The sequence below is a fragment of the Culex pipiens genome, chromosome 1 (genome assembly GCF_016801865.2).
Source record: "Culex pipiens pallens isolate TS chromosome 1, TS_CPP_V2, whole genome shotgun sequence".
Taxonomy (NCBI): Eukaryota; Metazoa; Arthropoda; class Insecta; order Diptera; family Culicidae; genus Culex; species Culex pipiens.
In genome coordinates this window covers 40,821,292-40,840,900 of record NC_068937.1, presented here as the reverse complement: position 1 = coordinate 40,840,900, position 19,609 = coordinate 40,821,292, and the positions used below count along the sequence as shown (strand labels likewise).

The following is a 19,609-nucleotide window of genomic DNA, read 5'->3' as shown; positions in this document are numbered from 1 at the left end:
AAACTTATTATGTCAAATATCTTTTCTTTGACAAAATTTCATCCAATTCAAATAACACAAAGACAAGTCGATGTTATGTTTAAAACACATGCGCAGATTTGGAACAAAAACTTGTCATGATTGAAAATGAAAACTTTCTTGCAATGTTTTGCTATACTTAACAAACACTACAAGATGCTTTAACCCGATTTTGGAAACTCGCTTCCGTTTCCCGGATATCGCAATACACACTTGTGACTAGAGGGTGACGAGCGGGAATTCCCGGGAAAAATTTCCCGGGAAATCGATCATTTTTGGACCTCTCGATTCCCGGGAAATTTGGTCGAGACTCCCGGGAAATTTTAGTTTATTTATAAAACGACGCTAAATTATATAAACTGATCAGAAAAAAACATTTTGAAAAATTCGATATTGTTTAGAACATAGAATGTTTAATGTTATATGTTAAAGTTTGAATGAAACCAACGCTCTTCTTATTCAGAAAATGTAAATTTGAATAAATCAAAAATTCCAATAACTATAATTGAGATAATCTAACTTAGCAGTTAGACCCCAGAAAGGAAATTGAATGTTGTTTAAATTTTTTTCAGTGTTTCTTAATTATCAGTGAGGTCATTTCGCTGTATCAAGGTGAATTCCTTTTTTGTCAATAAGTCATTTTGTGTTTCGCTTCAACCTCAATAATAAATTATATTTTGGAAGAAAAAAAAACTCAGGCAATCTTTGTAAAGTTCAAGTCCGCCAAATGTGAACATTCGTGTTTTCCTGATTACTATTTCTTCAATGAATATTTACGGTTGGCCTGAAAAAGAAAAAAAAACTTTAAATTGTTGTTTTGAGTCGTGATTTATCATATTTCAAAAATCCCGATTCTGGGAAATTATATATTTGCTATTTTTTTACTTCACAGAAATCTAATAACAAGTTCATGCAACAAGTTTGTGCAACTTTGGAAGAATCAATCAGTGCGATTTGTGATTCGTAAACATTTTAAACTATAATTTTGAGTCCCAAAAAGCTCAAGGAACGATCTTGTATTTGCAGATTCAGGAAAAAAAATCAAACGGTAGATCATAGTTACCAAAAATAATGAGGTTACTAATTAACGTTTCATTGAATAAGTATGAATAAATTGTAACTGAATTCATTGAAAAGAAACACATTTATAACTCTTCTTTATACATTATTGGCACTATTGGCATAGTTAAAAAAAAAATCCCGGGTCCCGGGAATTCCCGGGAAATGGCCAAATTCAACTCTCGATTCCCGGGAAATTGAAAATCTCGAGAATCGTCACCCTCTACTTGTGACATAGACCAATTTATCATCAAAATGATCGTGCACACCAGGGCTTGCGAAATTTCGACTTTTTTGGTGATAGCTGACAGAACACTCCAATCGTCTTCACCACGACAACCTGATTTTTACATTCTACCTTCGTTCGTTTCACACACAAAGGAATGAGTGCTACGCAAAGTCACTCACACAATCATTGACTTCCCTCCAGGAGAAAAATCGCTTGGAGAGCGTTCGTTTGACATTCTACAGAGATTCCGATCATCTCTCCAATGATAGCAATCATATGACTCCTGTCACCACGCAGCATACATTAGGAAGAGAGAGACAAAAACGAGAGAAAGAGAAAGAGCACGTTGTCTCGTTCGGGCGGCTGCTTGAGCTTGAGGCATTTTTCGTTCGTTTCGTCTTCGTGTTAACGTTCACTGACCGTCGCCAAGCAACGACGGTCATGATAGGCGTTGTGTGTCAGCGATCAAATATCGTTTTGGGAAATGATCGCTGACAGAAAGTTCTATCGAATATCAAGCAGTCCCATTCAGTGATAGATCCCTTTTCAAGCACTGAATGTAACACTGCCGGTGGTGGTAACCAGTGCGATGACTCTCAACATTCTGTACGATAACACGCTAGAAAAGATTGAGTTCATCGCGCGAAGCATTGCAACGCTGATGGATGACGCGACTCCAGAATCAAAACCCCGAGTGGGGAAGGGGGGTGGAGGATATTCAGGTGAAATATGTTCACCCCTAACAGCCGCATGAAATATAATATGCCTCCCGATGCCAAAGTGGAAAAACTTTTGTGCAAAGTGCAAAAGAAGAAGGTGGTAACGGGGTTTGCCCAAGTGTGACACTGTTGCAAAAAAAAAAGAGAATTATTTTGAGGAGGTTGACAGAGTTGACAATCAGAGAGTTCAGGTTCGAATCTCGAAACTTTTTTTCGCTCAAACTTTTTTTTTCACAGTGCCAAACCTTCTCCTCGGTGTAAATAGCCTTCCGCGGAGGTGTTTCGCGAACGGGGGTTGCTCTCTAGACTCAATCACGCCGACCGTACCGCTATCTATGCGCCGTAATTTTGCTGTCAATGTACCTTGGCGGGGTTGGTTCGTCGGAGTTTTGTTCTACATAGCTACACGTGTTTTGTGTTTACCCTCTGGCAGTTATAAACAACCAATAACAACACAACAACCGCGCCGGTGGTGGAGGGCACCTCCCGGAAGACAGACGGACACGGGCACTGGAAGACAGGCCTGGCCGTTCGGGTTTGGGCAATCCTCGATCGAACATGAGTCGGGCCGGAAGGTGAAATCGCGCGTTCGCGGAGAACCCTTTTTTCGGTTTTGGGACGGATAGTGCGGAGGACGCGCGCGGGGAAGTTTTCGCGAAAACCGACAATACTTAGTTGTATTACGGTGGTTTTTAGTGCTCGAAAAAGTAGTTTTGGTTCATTTTTTTGGGGAAGTTACAACTCGCTGTGTTCATCTCGTGTGTTATCGTGCATGTTCTGACCTGTCGCGAACTGTGTTCACATCGCCAATCCGTTACAGCTTTCGTAGTGTGAGTGTGTGCAAAATTGATGTGTGTTAGTGATAGCCAAACAAAAAATGAAGAAGATGGTGCTAGTTGCAGTGCAACCTAACAAAAAAGTTTAACAAAATAAAAAGGATCATTGAAAAAGTGTTTGTGCAATGAATTGGGGCCTCACGGCCGGCGACCGGGTCCGATGCCTGCAGACGCAGCTGTTTCCGGTGTGTGCCACCCTGGCGGCCAAAGGTACAACTACACAGAAAGAACCAAAAAAACAAAACAAAAAGAATCCGCGGTGGTAGTCAACGCGCGTTGGCGTTGATTTATTGTTAATATTTAATCAATAAATTGATTGTTATTGCCAATCGGCAGCTTGGCCCGCAGTCCCACAGTTGGAGAGCTGTCACGGTAATGGTCCCCGAAAAAAAAATGGAGGAAAGAAAAACATAACGGGCAAAACTTGCGGAAAACTGTTGGCAACAAGCAGCATTGATAACCTCCAAAAACGAAGACAGAGAGCAAGTAAAATGGAGTAATAATCCTCTGGAATGGGTTGTGGCAACGTGATAAACATTGTTAAAGAGTTGATATCGACTTTGAGTGTAATGTGGAGATGCCACGTGGTGCTGCACGCGGACAATCAACCTCAAATTCGTTTTAGGTTGCCTCAAAACTCTCACAAGTTGTGTTAAATTACTGAAAAACGCCTCAATGCTGTGTTATATTTCTTTGTAATTATCTCAAGATGTCTCAAGTTGTCTCAAGGAGGTATTAGACTACGACAAACAAACTCGCACTTTTTCGTGTTTGACAGTTTGCCAAACTCGCAAACAATGCAAAATGTACGCAGACTGGCAATCACGAAAAAAATGCAAGTTTGTTTGTCGTAATCAAATACCTCCTTGAGACAACCTAAAACGAAATATTTTGTTAGTTTTTCGTAGTCTAATTCCTCATTCACAATCATATATGAGCTGTTCCAAATTGTGTCATAATGCCTCAGGTTATCTCAGAAATTCTCAAAATTTTCACAAAACCACGTATTTTCGCAAAAATACTCAAAATTTTAGTAATTCACAATATGGGTATCAAATAAAGGGAAATTTTTCATACATTTACAGCTATACAGCTATAAAAAAAATACCAAACATTTCAGTTTTTTACAATATGGGTATCAAATGATTGGGTTTTTTCAAACATTCCGCAAACACACATTTATGAAAATACTCAAAATTTTCACAAAACTACGTATTTTCGCAAAAGTACTCAAAATTTCAGTAATTCACAATATCGGAACCAAATGATCGGAAATTTTTCATACATTTCGATAAAACTAATATTTTTTGTGAAATACTCAAAATTTTCACAAAACTTCGTATTTTCGAAAAAAATAATACTAAAAATATAAGTTTTTTACAATATGGGTATCGAATGATCGGGATTTTTTTCATACATTTTGAAAGTAATAATACATATTTTTGAAAATACAAAAAAAAATAACTAACCTAAACACCTAAAATTCAAGTATTTTATAATACGGGTGTCAATGATCGGGATTTTTTCACACATTTCAAAAAAAATAACACAAATATCTGAAAGTACCCAAAATTTTCATATAACTACGTTTAAAAAAAAGTAAAAATTTCAGTGTTTTTTAGATCCGATTATTTGATACCCACATAATAAAAACAGAAATTTCTATTATTTTTTCAAAATTACGTAGTTTTGTGACAATGTTGAGTATTTTCTCTAAGGCTGGTACAAATATTTTTAAAAGTTTTTGTCACCCCCCCCCCCCCCCCCCCCTTCAAAATTGGCCCGAAAAATCAGGGGGCAAAAAAAATATTTTTACAATAAACTTCAAAATTTCAATGAAAATTCAAGTGCAACCAACTGAAATCAAATTAAAATACATTCTTCTGCATTTAAAATCATTTTTAGCATGTTTGGGTTTATTAAAAAATCTTAAGATTTTTTGAAAATTTTCGATGCAAAATTTTTTTTTTCGATACAATTTTTGTTTTTGTCAGGTCTTAGATTTTTTGAAAACTAATGATTGAAAAACAACTGAACTAGTGTAAAATGCATTTTAAAACACTTTTTTTATTTAATTGTGAAGACTATGGCTTGTTATTTAAATTTTTTTATTTTTTTATTTTTTTGCCCCCCCCTTGACCTCGGTCAGGGCCGAGGGACAAAAACTTTTTTAAATATTTGCATCGGCCTAATCTAATCGAATCAATCAATGTTGAGTATTTAAAAAAAAACTATCGAAATGCATGAAAAAATTATTTTAAGCCCAATTTATAAAAAAAACGCAGTTTTAGTATTTTGTTTTCCAAAAAGACGTAGTTTTGTTAAAAATTATGAGTATAAAAAACCTATAAAAAATTTATTGCTTTTGAAATGTATGACAATTTTCAGATCATTTGATACCCATATTTTGAAATACTAAAATTTTGAGTATTTTTTCGAATATACGTAGTTTTGTGATTTTTTTTGTTTTTAGAATTTCACAAAAACTAACTTAATTTACCTATGTGGTTGGTGCCTTCCTCACTCTTTTCCAACAATGGGTGATATGTGATATGATAGGTTTGGACACAAATTTCGTCTAATTTCGTTAAGTTCCGGAATACAAAAAACACACATATCACTCAAGGGCTCATAAGTGGCATCATAAGTGGTCATAGCTTGAGACAGGGTTGCCAGATCTTCAATGTTTGGACTCGTTGGAAAGGTCTTTCGATTACCTAACCATCGGTGGGTCGGATGATGGCTTCCAAAAAAGACAAAAATATCACTTAAGTGGCCAGAACTCGGAACAGGGTTGCCAGATCTTCAATGTTTTGGACTCATTGGAAAGTCCTTTCAATTATCTAACCAACGATTTGTTGGTTGATGGATCCGGACATCGTTTACATACATTTAAGTGAGAGTCGGCTACAAAAAAGTACAAAAATATCACTTAAGTGGCCAGAACTCGAGACAGGGTTGCCAGATATTCAATGTTTTTGACTTATTGGAAAGGTCTTTCAAATACCTATCCAATGATGGGTTGGATGATGCATCCGGACATTAATTACATACATTTAAGTGTGATCCGGCTTCAAAAAAGTACATAAATATCACTTAAGTGGTCATAACTCGTGACAGGGTTGCCAGATCTTCAATGTTGTAGACTCATTGAAAAGGTCTTTAAATTACATAACCAACGATGTGTCGGATGATGGATCCGGATATCGTTTACATGCATATAAATGAGATCCGGATATATGTGAAAACACATTTTTAAACATAACTTTTTAACTAGTTATCGAAACTTCAAACAATTCAATAGCGATGTATGGGACCCTAAACCAAGTCGAATGCAACTGGTTTGGTCAAAATCGGTTCAGCCAGTGCTGAGAAAACTCAGTGAGAATTTTGGTCACATACATACATACATACACACACACATACACACACAGACATTTGTTCAGTTTTCGATTTTGAGTCGATATGTATACATGAAAGTGGGTTTTTGAGCATTTAATAAAAAGTTCATATTTAGAGCAGGATTATAGTCTTACCTCAGTGAGGAAGACAAAAATATTATTGCTATCGAAATGTTTGAAAAAATCCGATCATTTTATACCCATATTGCAAAATACTGAGTATTTTTTTCAAAAAATACATAGTTTTGTGAAATTTGAGAATTTTCAAAAATGTGTGTTAAAACTTCCGAAATGTATGAAAAATCTTGATCATTTGATTTCCATATAACAAAAACAATAATTTTGAGTATTTTTGCGGGAAAAATTAAATTTTCAAAATATAGAAAAAAAAAATACGAATTTTGTGAATTTTTTTACGTAATTATGATTACAATGGATAGCTGATGTCATCCCGATTCCAAAACACTATAATTTTTTGAAGTTTGGATAATTTGTCATAGAATTCATCTTTAAAAGGAATAAAAAAATGTGTAAAAAAATGTTTTATTATGTTTCATTTGAAATTTTGTAGATTTTGATGTTTTATAAGAACATAAACAAAATATCCAGAATGGTTTAAAAAACGCCAAATCATTTCTCTTACAATTTGATTGGTTACTCATTACCAACACAAACTTTGATTCGCCACCATGGCAATAATGATAGTGGTAAACTTCGAAACCCATCGTTTCTGGGTGTCATTAATCGTCACCGCAATCTCATTTATTCACAAACATTGAAAATGAAAAAGAGTCTTGCTTCAACTGGTTTATTTTTACACCAGCGTCGTTAACCCTTGAATGTCCAAAATTTTGAAACCTTTTTCTGTAAAATGGATGCTTTTAAACAAATTCAAGAATTAAAAAAAAACACAAAAAATTGATATAAATTATCAAACTGTTCAAAAAAGGATTGCATGTCGAAAAAACGAAACCATCATTTATCATCAATTCTAACAGTTTAAATTGTGGGGCTCCAGCTGGAAGGGCAATAAAACCCACCACCCGTCGAAAGTTTGTTCAATTTGTGTTATTGCTTTGCCACTGCAGCAGCAACCGTCGACGCATAATTATTTTTAGAAAAACCGCCCCGCCGACTGAAGATAAACTTTCGCCGCTAATTATAGTTCCACAAAGCCAATAAAAGTCTGCAAAACCCCCAGCCCAGCACCAAACTGCTGGAAGAAAGCAAACGACACGTCGACAACAACTTTGTTCGGGAAAGAAAACTTGCCAAATAAATACTCAAAAGCAACACCGAGGCAATCAAAGTCAAGCTGGAAGTTCTCACTTACACAAACCCAAAACAGAGGGTGGGAGAAGTTCTTCAGCACCCACACCACACCTGAGGTGGTCCTGAAGAGGAGGGTTGGTTTTGGGTTGGGAGGGCAATAAAGCATAAATTAAAAATTTCCACCGCACCATATTTAGCAAACGTCGGCGGTTGGAGAAAAGTTACGAAACTGTGATTGCAAATGTTTGATTTTACTACTGAAATGAGTTTTGCTTCGATTTCAAATTGATTACCATACTATATTTTATAAGGAATAGATTGTTCGTTCTGTTTAATTGTTCATGTCGTAATTCAATTAAAATTATGTTAAGCCTATTTCAATTATTTAAAAGTTTTGAAAGCATCTTTTTGAAAAAAAAACAACACAAGTTGCAGGTTTCAACAATATTTTCGGATTGAGAGTAACTTTTATAATCTTTGATTAACAAAATGAAAATTATTGAAAAATATGATCAAATTTGCAAAGTTTTATCATAAAATTGTAGTTATTAAGGCACTGCCAAATTTATTTTTAATTTTTGTTCTAACGACAACATACTAAAACATTTAAGTCTCGGAAAAACACCGTTTGAATTGTTTTTTTTTTTCAGTACAACTTTTGTTTCCCCTTTATGAATGTTATTTCCTGTCAGGTTCAATATCAAACTCTAAAAAATTAGCGAAAGGCGTTACTTTTCGATACAAGTACTGAAAAGATTAACTTTTTAATACTTTTCATTTTGTCGATGAAAATTTATTTCTTCAATTATTTTTTCTTAGTTTCCAAACGGAAATTCAAACAAAATTTACTAGACTTAATAATATTTTGCAATAATTCTTAAAGCATTTTGTTAAAAAGTTGGAAATTTGACATGAAATTTCCCGTTTTTAAATTTCTTTGCCCTCTCCTTCCACACTTGGGAAAAAAGTCTGCATTAGATTTGACGTAGACTTATTTATGCTAAAAACTGATTTATAATAAGATATTTAATGCCAATTTTATAATAAAACACTGAAGAAGTTATCTAGCTTATCACAGTTTTCCGCGTTTTTGTCTATCGATTTCCTATGTCCAAATAATCTTTTTTGCACTATTTTTTTAAGTACAAGTCTCCATACAAACTTGAGAAATAGAAATTTATGAAAACCTACTAAAATCCGTATCATAAAATGGATTTCCTGATAGATTTTGTAACTTTGGCAAATATAGCAAACGAAAAAATCCCAATTTTTTTTAATTCATCATTTTGAATAATAGTTATATTTTTGGATGTAAAATTTAATTTGCAATCGAAAAGTATGTTTGTAAAATTTTGGCAATGTGTTGAAAAAAACAATTTTTTTTCGTATTTATAAAAACAGTGTCCATCCTAGTCCGGCTTAAAAAAAATAGCTGATAAAACTCACTACATTTTTATTTAAAAAATTTTTATCCAGCTGTTGGTTGCTGTGTTATAGTTTTTCAAGAAGTAAGGATTTAGTGAAATTACATATTTCTAAGTGCTGCCAAATAAGCCCTCATTTTTCAATCGTTCATATCCTGAAACTTATAAATTGTTTTGATTTGATTTTTTGTTTATCTTTTCTGACGCAAAGTTGAATTCCCAAAATATGTTTTTTTATTTTCGAAATTTTTTATATGTTTTAGGGGACTAAAAAGACTTTTTTTGATCCACAGTTCAAGGTGGTGGAAATTCGGGTTTAGCAGATATAAATCTTTGAAAAATAGTGTTTGTTGGAAAAAACGAAAAAAACTCTGAACAAAAAAAAGTTAAAAATCAATTTTTCAACATTTTTAAAAGTAAAACCGATTTTTCAATCAAAAAGTATTTTACATTTTGTACATTTGTTCCTTTGTCAAGTTATAGCTTCATAATATAAAAGTATACATTTTATATTATTTTTTGGTTTTTTTAGTCTAAAAAAATCTGAAAAAATATTTTTTTAAATCTGAACCTGCAAATTTTCTATAATTTTATCTCTGGAACTTTAAAATTAGGTTATTAGTTTCTGAGATACAGCCTCACAAAAAAACCGAATCATTGGAAATGGATTTCTCTAAGTATCACCTAATTCGCCTGTAATTTTCAACTGGCGATATCTCGGAAACTATTGTTCCGATTTTTAATGTCAATTCTGTTTTTTTTTTTCAATAAAAATAATTTCAATGTTTAAATACAAACTTAGTTTTTCAAATGGTCTTATTCATAATTTCAAATCTTAATCAAATTATTATTTTTTGAATTATTTTCAGAAATTTCGCAAATGTTTAATTATTTAACATTGGAAATCGGACCAATACAGATATCGTTAGTTGAAAATTTCAGGTGAAACGTAGAGAAATCTCAGAAATTAATAGCCCGACTTTCAAAGTGCTAGAGAGAAAATTATTGGAAATTTTCACAGCTTTTCAAAAATATGTTTTCCAGAGCTGCTTTTTTTTATTAATATAAATATTGTTTTTTTAAACTCTCCTATGTGGCTTTTTGTAAGACAAATTAAGATAAATGAATTCAACAAAACATTGCAAATTGAGACTCAGTGTCAAAAATCATCAAAATACCTAAAAATATTAAAAAAAAAGGAATTTCCTCCAAAACTTCCAAGCACCACTCATTCCACCCTCAAACTGGTGAGTTTTCAAAACATCATTCGCGTTGAAATTTAAATCGCCCCCCGTCAAAACAGCAAAACTCACTCGGCAAGTAGCTTTTACTGCTTCCCGTTTCCGCTCGGTGTAGGATGTATAACTGTGTATTTTGAATGTTTATTTGTGAAAGTCCTCGACGTCGTCGTCTAAATTTCACACAGCAGTCCTGCTTTTGCGAAGAACGCACCACTCAGCGATTCCCTGTGATCTTCGAGTAGAACTCAAACTTTTGCAGCAGCATTTCGACTCAAGGAGCAGCCAAATACCTGGCGTACTTCGCTTTCTCTGTTGAAGAAAGTGGGTTTAACTCTCGATTGGATACAATAATCGTTTTTTTTATGTTTTGTTAAAATGATTCAAGAAGAGATATTTGGCTACTATAGAAATTGGGTTTACCCTAAGCAAAAAAAATATATTAAAAATTGTGCATTTGAGGGTTAAGAGCTCCCCGCCGGTTTCATGCTGTTTTGGTATGCGCTGCAGAAGGATTCCGGATGTTTTGCATATTTATGGGACCTCCTCCGCCACTTTATACCGTCACGATGACAGTTTGTCCCGCCGCGCCGGTGTGTGCTATTAAATTCTTAGCTGCACAAATTATGAAGTGCCTTTTTGTTGCGGCGTAAAATGCCGTTTCCTACTTTAACGGGGTTTGATAAATTGGGCGAGACGTCACTTTGAAGATTGTAAAGATTTATGTACTGTATATGTCATAAATGCTTTAAATTACCAAAAATAAAATTTAATCAGATTACAAAATGTTTGCAAAATTTCAAACAATTTGTATCATTTAGATTAATTTTGTTAATTCAAAATATTCAAATTTCCGACAGTTAGAGTACACAGTTAAACAAAAGTTTTTAGTAAATCTACCTTCACAAAATTTCAATAAAAATTAACGATATTAAAAAAAAACTTAAACAAAACACCAAAATCTCAGTCCCGAAAGGGTTCCACACTCCCGCGAAAGCCCCTTCTCACAGCTCACCTCACTCATCACAGCGCGCGCGAGAATACTTATCACCGTCTCACCGCTGATTGCTCTCGCTCTCGCTCTCTTTCTCTCGATTCACAGCCCGGCTGCAGCTGATTTTCTCTCCAAACAAACGCCGACAAAGTGTTGACCGTTTTTGTTTTTCACCTCGCGCTTTTCCGAGGTGGATGGTGGAAAAATAGGGTCAGCTGTCCTTTGTTGAACTTAAATTATTTTTTAAAGAAATGCCATATTTTCTAAAAATCAAGCTCACTTTACTTAAATTTATTCAAAACAAAACAAACATTATAAAATAGGTGAAAATGTCCTAAATGAATTGTGAAATCAACTTGAAACTGTGCTCAAAAAAGAACCTTCAACCCTAATTTTTCGGAATTGCACAGAAGGTGAGCGCGAGAGAAGTGAGGTACACTGAATGCTTTTCCACAGCCAACTGCCCCCCGACGTGGACGCGGCTCAAGGTTGGGAAAATTCAAATTTTCTCACTTTTCACCAAGAGTGAGAGAGAGTTTCTACACGAGAAAGAGAGCTTGCGGGACGTAGGTTATTGCCAGCTGAGAAGGTGACGAGACGCCACTTGGGAGGGAAAACAAGTTGCATCCTGTATGGTTGGTGGTACTGTTGAGTGGTGGGACTATTATCGTTTCTATGAATTGGACACTTTTTGTTGGAAAAAAGTTAATGAGTTTGATCAGTATTTTTAAGGATAGAAGTTTACTTTTGTCGTCCAGCTTTACTGGGAAATTTTTAAACTAAAACCAATTTCCAATAATTAGCTTAACATTTTGAAGATCAAACGACTCTACTATGCGAAATCAATACTTATGTTAAATTAAATGAATTTTCAATGTCAAGTGAATCGCGAGGGTGTTTTGCAACGCATTTTAAAATTAGGATTAGCAAAAAAATTCTTATGTTGTAAACAGCTTAAAATCCCATCCTTGTTGTTCTTGTTGTTGTTGTTGTTCTTGTTGTTCTTGTTTTTCTTGTTGTTCTTGTTGTTCTTGTTGTTCTTGTTGTTCTTGTTGTTCTTGTTGTTCTTGTTGTTCTTGTTGTTCTTGTTGTTCTTGTTGTTCTTGTTGTTCTGATTCTGATTCAGTTTTAGTTTTAGTTTCAGTTTCATCTTATTTTATTTTTTCTTTTTTTTTTCTTTTCCTTGATTATTTAAAAAAAAACAAAAATACGCAACCACCGTTACACAGCTGTTGATTTTTAGCTGTTGTCCCTATTCTGCTGAACAGCTTCCTTCTTGGTGCCACCCCCAGTGCGGGTGGATGCTCCCATGTTAATATTTTAGCAGGTTTAGGCTGGTTCAAAAATTTATACTTTCAACTTTTTACATTAACTTTGAAAAATAAACACAGACAGACTCAAGATACATAATCAATGGATTCCAAAACGCAAGAAATTGTAAAAGTACGATTTTTTTTTAAGTTGGCAGAAAATTGTTTTAAAATTATTTCAGATTTTTAGAGTTTAAGATTTTTAAAATTATAGATCACAAGCCTTTCCCGGCAAACTTCGTCCTGCCCTTTCTAAGTTTCCTGACGTTTTTCGCTTGTTTGCTTATTCAGCCTCCTGTGATCAAAATTTTATTTTTTGCAGCTTTTCCCATACAACCTGCAGATTTTCCGGAATCGGTTCCAGAGTGGCCAAAGTGTCAATTAATTAGCGTAAAAACCTTCCTTGGGCTTATACGAACCCAACGCAACAAAGAGCGCTCCGATCCGACTTTCCGTTATCGACTGATGCGCGTTCGAACAAAACCATCGACATTTTTTATATATATAGATTACATTCTAATAAAGCCAACCGAAGAGTGTACATCAAAAACTCTATCGCGATGTTTAAAATTTGTAGATTTCTAGATTTTTAGATTTTTGGATTTTTAGATTTTTAGATTTTTAGATTTTTAGATTTTTAGATTTTTAGATTTTAAGATTTTTGGATTTTTAGATTTTTAGATTTTTAGATTTTTAGATTTTTAGATTTTTAGATTTTTAGATTTTTAGATTTTTAGATTTTTAGATTTTTAGATTTTTAGATTTTTAGATTTTTAGATTTTTAGATTTTTAGATTTTTAGATTTTTAGATTTTTAGATTTTTCGATTTTTAGATTTTTAGATTTTTCGATTTTTCGATTTTTTGATTTTTAGATTTTTAGAGTTTTAGATTTTTAGATTTTTAGATTTTTAGATTTTTAGATTTTTAGATTTTTAGATTTTTAGATTTTTAGATTTTTAGATTTTTAGATTTTTAGATTTTTAGATTTTTAGATTTTTAGATTTTTAGATTTTTAGATTTTTAGATTTTTAGATTTTTAGATTTTTAGATTTTTAGATTTTTAGATTTTTAGATTTTTAGATTTTTAGATTTTTAGATTTTTAGATTTTTAGATTTTTAGATTTTTAGATTTTAAGATTTTCAGATTTTTAGATTTTTAGATTTTTAGATTTTTAGATTTTTAGATTTTTAGATTTTTAGATTTTTAGATTTTTAGATTTTTAGATTTTTAGATTTTTAGATTTTTAGATTTTTAGATTTTTAGATTTTTAGATTTTTAGATTTTTAGATTTTTAGATTTTTAGATTTTTAGATTTTTAGATTTTTAGATTTTTAGATTTTTAGATTTTTAGATTTTTAGATTTTTAGATTTTTAGATTTTTAGATTTTTAGATTTTTAGATTTTTAGATTTTTAGATTTTTAGATTTTTAGATTTTTAGATTTTTAGATTTTTAGATTTTTTGATTTTTAGATTTTTAGATTTTTAGATTTTTAGATTTTTAGATTTTTAGATTTTTAGATTTTTAGATTTTTAGATTTTTAGATTTTAGATTTTTAGATTTTTAGATTTTTAGATTTTTAGATTTTTAGATTTTTAGATTTTTAGATTTTTAGATTTTTAGATTTTTAGATTTTTAGATTTTTAGATTTTTAGATTTTTAGATTTTTAGATTTTTAGATTTTTAGATTTTTAGATTTTTAGATTTTTAGATTTTTAGATTTTTAGATTTTTAGATTTTTAGATTTTTAGATTTTTAGATTTTTAGATTTTTAGATTTTTAAATTTTTAGATTTTTAGATTTTCAGATTTTTAGATTTTTAGATTTTTAGATTTTTAGATTTTTAGATTTTTAGATTTTTAGATTTTTAGATTTTTAGATTTTTAGATTTTTAGATTTTTAGATTTTTAGATTTTTAGATTTTTATATTTTTAGATTTTTAGATTTTTAGATTTTTAGATTTTTAGATTTTTAGATTTTTAGATTTTTAGATTTTTAGATTTTTAGATTTTTAGATTTTTAGATTTTTAGATTTTTAGATTTTTAGATTTTTAGATTTTTAGATTTTTAGATTTTTAGATTTTTAGATTTTTAGATTTTTAGATTTTTAGATTTTTAGATTTTTAGATTTTTAGATTTTTAGATTTTTAGATTTTTAGATTTTTAGATTTTTAGATTTTTAGATTTTTATATTTTCAGATTTTTAGATTTTTAGATTTTTAAATTTTTAGATTTTTAGATTTTAAGATTTTTAAATTTTTAGGTTTTTAGATTTTTAGATTTTCAGATTTTTAGATTTTTAGATTTTTAGATTTTTAGATTTTTAGATTTTTAGATTTTTAGATAGATTTTTAGATTTTAGATAGATTTTTAGATAGATTTTTAGATAGATTTTTAGAAAGATTTTTAGATAGATTTTTAGATAGATTTTTAGATAGATTTTTAGAATGATTTTAAGATAGATTTTAGATAGAGTTTTAGATAGATTTTTAGATAGATTTTTAGATAGATTTTTAGATAGAGTTTTAGAAAGATTTTTAGAAAGATTTTTAGATAGATTTTTAGAAAGATTATTAGATAGATTTTTAGATAATTTTTTAAGATAGATTTTTAGATAGGTTTTTAACTATATTTTTAACTAGACTTTAAACTAGATTTTTAACTAGATTTTTAACTAGATTTTTAACTAGATTTTTAACTATATTTTTAACTAGATTTTTAGAAAGATTTTTAGAAAGATTTTTAGAATGATTTGAAGATAGATTTTAGATAGATTTTAGATAGAGTTTTAGATAGAGTTTTAGATAGATTTTTAGATAGATTATTAGATAGATTTTTAGATAAATTTTTAAGATAGATTTTTAGATAGATTTACAGATAGATTTTCAGATAGATTTTTAACTATATTTTTAACTAGACTTTAAACTTGATTTTTAACTAGATTTTTAACTAGATTTTTAACTAGATTTTTAACTAGATTTTTAACTAGATTTTTAACTAGATTTGTAACTAGATTTGTAACTAGATTTTTAACTAGATTTTTAACTAGATTTTTAACTAGATTTTTAACTAGATGTTTAACTAGATTTTTAGAAAGATTTTGAGATTTTTTGGGGTACAGATCGTCGAAGGCGTAAAAGTTTAGGTTACAAAGTTTGAATGGATTCAATGATTTTTTTTTTTTGCAATTGTAATAATGTATTGAGCATTATGTGATACTATGTGTTTTAAAGTATTGAAATAAATCAAAAACCTTAAAAAAATATTAATGGATCACATCAAATTTTACCAAAATTGATATTTTGCTTAAACAATTTCAAAAAAATCACGATTTTCTTTTCAATTTTATTTGAAAAACTATTTTTTTATAGCCTGCTGAATATCTTGGACTATCAATAAACTTTAAAAAAAATCAGGGACTTTATAAACAATAACAAGACATATTTTTGCAAAATATGTTCAAAAGAAAGGGGTCGTTCAAAGAGAACGTATCCCAAAATTCATTTTCAAAATCTTGATTCAAAAGTCACCCCACTTTTCGGTCCCCGAAAACCCGCACACACACTCACAACCCCTACATGTGAGTGTGTGGTGGAATGCACACGACGACGCCGGCCGTTTTCCTCACCTCTGCCAGAAGAGGGTGGGTGGGTTGTTTCTCATGCATCATGGGTATGTGTGTGAGCGCGCGCGGGGGTGGTGGAATTTTCAACCGGTCAGCAGCAGCTGGCTTAGTTCTAGGGTATTTTACAGCCCGGCTGCCAGTTGCTCACCAGCAGACAAACACGGCGGATCGAAGAGGACTCCCTCCTAGGAATCTCGCAGTGGGGATTTATATTTTGAGTTTTATTATTTCGCCTCGAAAAGTGTCGCGTCGTGCGGTGATTGTGTTTTGCGTATTTTTGGCGTAAAAGTCAGTTAACCCTTTGAAAAAGTGCAGTGCTGCCAGTTTACTCGCGTGTGGGAGTTGTTCAAACTTGCTCAGGAAAATAGTTTTAAAAGTTTGTGAGGTTGTAAATTAAAATTCCTCAATTTTTTTCGAGGACAACCGTTGCATGTTTTTGCGACTTTTTATAGAAAAATAAGCAAAAAGAAAAGTGCACCAACCACCAATTCGTCGTTCTTGAATTTGTTTATTTTCTTGTCGCGAGCCGTTGTCATTGACGGCGGCATCATCATCGTTGTGAGAGTGTGTTTGTTTTATTTAAAAAAAAAAACATACGAAAACAGCGAAAAAAAGAGTAAACAGCTGATTCAGAGGACGCGCGCGCCGAAACATCAGGAATAAAAATTGGGTGCCCAACAAAGGGGGGCTGCTGCACAAATTGCATAATCGAATCAACTAGCAACCGTTAGCAGGCAACTAGCGTGTGCGCGCCCCGTGTGAAGGTAATTAAAACAAGGTTTTCGTGTCTTTTTGCATGTTTTGTATGTTTTAGTGCGGTCCCCTGAAGGGCGGCGAAATTTTGGCCCCAAATGGGACGAATCGAGTCGTGAATGAGGAAATTGCGGGAAAAACAAATTGAGAGGGTTGTTTTGATTCAATTAAAGGAAATTTGAGGATTTGTTGAAAACAAAAATCATCCAAATTTGTAGCTGAGTGTCAAACACAAATTTGAACAAAAATCTGAACCATGTTTACTTTTTTACTTTTGGCACCAATCAGTCGCGGTGCTGCGGATACCAAAAAAAATAAAATATGTCCCGTCAAGTGACAAGTTGACAAGTTGGGGTCTGTGATCTGTGCGAGGAGCAGGCAGTGTTCGGACAGATTTCAGGTGAACGTTGCCGTAGTGATGAATTTTGACGACGCGGTTGAAACCGCGCGGTGATCTAACGAGGAAGGGAGCAAAAACAAAGTTAATGTTCCGTAGATGTTCAGAAAAAAATATGTTTAGAAGCGGTTCTCAGTTGAAATATTACAATGTTTGTTTTTACTTTATAATAATTTGATAAACATGGACAACATGGTGATCAAATATGAAAGTATGACATTATAGAGGTATACACAGTAAAAAAAAGGAGAAATTTGGAAAGCTAAATAAATTAAGATAGTTTGATTTTTTTCGACTTTTTGTTTAAAAATAAATCAAAATACAATGCCATCCCGTATTTAGCAACAAAAAGTGAATTTTTTGTTGCTAAATATGATTGTCAATGCAGGCAAAGTGATTTCATTAAAAAAAATAATCGGGACGATTTTAAAGAGAAGGGGGTGACATAAACTTTGAAAAATATTTGCAAAGGCCTTATGTGAAATAGGATAAATTACATCAAGAAAAATTTGCAGAGGAAATAATAATCATTCTTGCTGTCACAACATCTGGCAACATTTCCTGATGTGATATTACCATGATTGTTTCAACTTCTATCTTATTGTAATATTACCTTATTTTATGTAGCGCAATAAAATACACATGAAAAGATGCACGCAAGTTTTATTTACACAGATTTTAGGGTAAAATTTACATGTTAATGACATTTTTTATGGAATTACTGAAATGTACATTTTTATATGGGTAGCTCAAAATTTCATCACATAAATATACAGAGTAAAAACAACTATGTTAACGTTACATCTGAGAATGTGGACAGTTGTGTCAGAAAGAAATGTGTAATATTTCCTCTCAAAATGTATAAATTTACATTTTATGAGTAATTATACTATTCAACATGAAATTATAATTCAATAAGTCAAACAAAAATACAATTAATGTATTGCGTAAGTAAAGTAGCATACGTAAAATGACATGTTTTTCATGAATTTGTAGCACGTTGATGATTTTTAAATTTGATGTCTAAGGGACTTTGTAAAAATAATCGACTCTATAATTTGTCAATGAAAATATCTAGACTTTTTTTTAAAGGTTCAAAAATAAACAAAATTTCAAATTTTCGCTTTTTGGGTGTTTTTGAATACCCATTAACTTCAGAATATCTATTTTAAGCAATCATTTTTTATTGCCTTCTGATTTTTTAAGAGGGGGAGGGGGAGGGGAGTCAAAAATAAAATTAACTTGAGCGTCGTCAGCAACACCTAACGGAACTCAATTTTTTATTTTTTATTTGAAAAAAAAAGTTTCATCGTAAATGTAAGTGGAATGAATTCACATTATTTTCATCATTTATTTTGTAATTATCATCTGTTATGCTGATGGGGTACAAATTTCATAAACATTATTTATGGAAATCAAAAAAAAACTAAATTAATATTGAAGTAAACTGTAATTTTTGTATTCTTCTAAAAAATATGAAGATAAAAATGATTATTAAGCATTTCAAAAATGTGCGGTTGTCCAAATATGTCTCAATTCAAGGGCTAAAATCACTTACTTGATGCTTGATTTAAAAAAAAAATAAAATATTATAATCCGAAAGATTGGAAAATTTCACACAAAAAAAAGTTATTTATTAACATTTAAAATCTGACCGACTCAGCAACTATTTGTCCAATTTTAAAAGTCCTGAAATGAAAATTGTACGGAATTTTCTCAGCTCAGAAAAAAACATGGGCACTTTCAAAAATTAAAAATATGCATTTTTTACCTAAACACAGATCGTTTTTTACAAGTTTTTTATATGTCTTTGAGATTGTATGAAATACATTTCAAATATTTTTTTTATACTGTATTTTTTTAAAGATATATTCCCCTGAAAAACGTAAATGCTTCTCTTGAGCTCAAAATAGTAGTTTAAGCAACAAGTTGCAAAAAGAAGATTTTTTCAGCACGAGTTATACATTTACAAGGTTTACCGAGTTGGATAAATACGACGAGTGTTGAAAAAAATAAGTTTTGCAAAGAGTTGCTTACAAAATGTGTTGCAATTCCGAGAATCGCTTTGCGAATGGAATTTCATGTTAAACATAAATGTGATAAGTAAATTCAGCGTTCAAAACAAAAAATATTGAAAAATGTTAGTTTTTGATACGAGTGCTGAAAAGTTTAACTTTTCAGCACCCTTTTCAGTGGTAGCACTGGTATTGAAAGGTATTAATTTTTAATTCTGTTATTTTTGGTAGAGAAAAGTAGGCCGTTTCGGCGCACTAGAATGACAGGAAAAGTAAGTTGTTTCAGGACGGAGTTGCAAAAAGTGCTGAAAAAATCAA

At 31.5% G+C, this 19,609-nt stretch overlaps 2 protein-coding genes across 6 annotated transcripts in view; one reads left to right on the top strand and one right to left on the bottom strand.

Moving 5' to 3' along the window:
- Nucleotides 1-19,609, top strand: part of LOC120417274 (cytosolic carboxypeptidase 2) — a 115,018-nt gene that overhangs the window by 32,890 nt on the left and 62,519 nt on the right. Inside the window, exon 1 of one of the 4 annotated variants that reach the window (XM_039579258.2) lies at nucleotides 2,663-3,071. The exons of 1 other annotated variant lie outside the window; for it this stretch is intronic. In XM_039579258.2, coding sequence (XP_039435192.1) covers nucleotides 2,987-3,071 — 85 coding nt within the window. In that variant the 5' untranslated portion in view covers nucleotides 2,663-2,986. Of the gene's footprint in view, nucleotides 1-2,662; nucleotides 3,072-19,609 lie in introns of those variants that run through there. 2 more of the 4 variants (XM_039579414.2, XM_039579487.2) reach the window with 2 other exon arrangements.
- LOC120417486 (glutamine-dependent NAD(+) synthetase) overlaps nucleotides 1-19,609 on the bottom strand; it is a 207,592-nt gene that overhangs the window by 126,000 nt on the left and 61,983 nt on the right. The gene's annotated exons all lie outside the window — the stretch shown is intronic.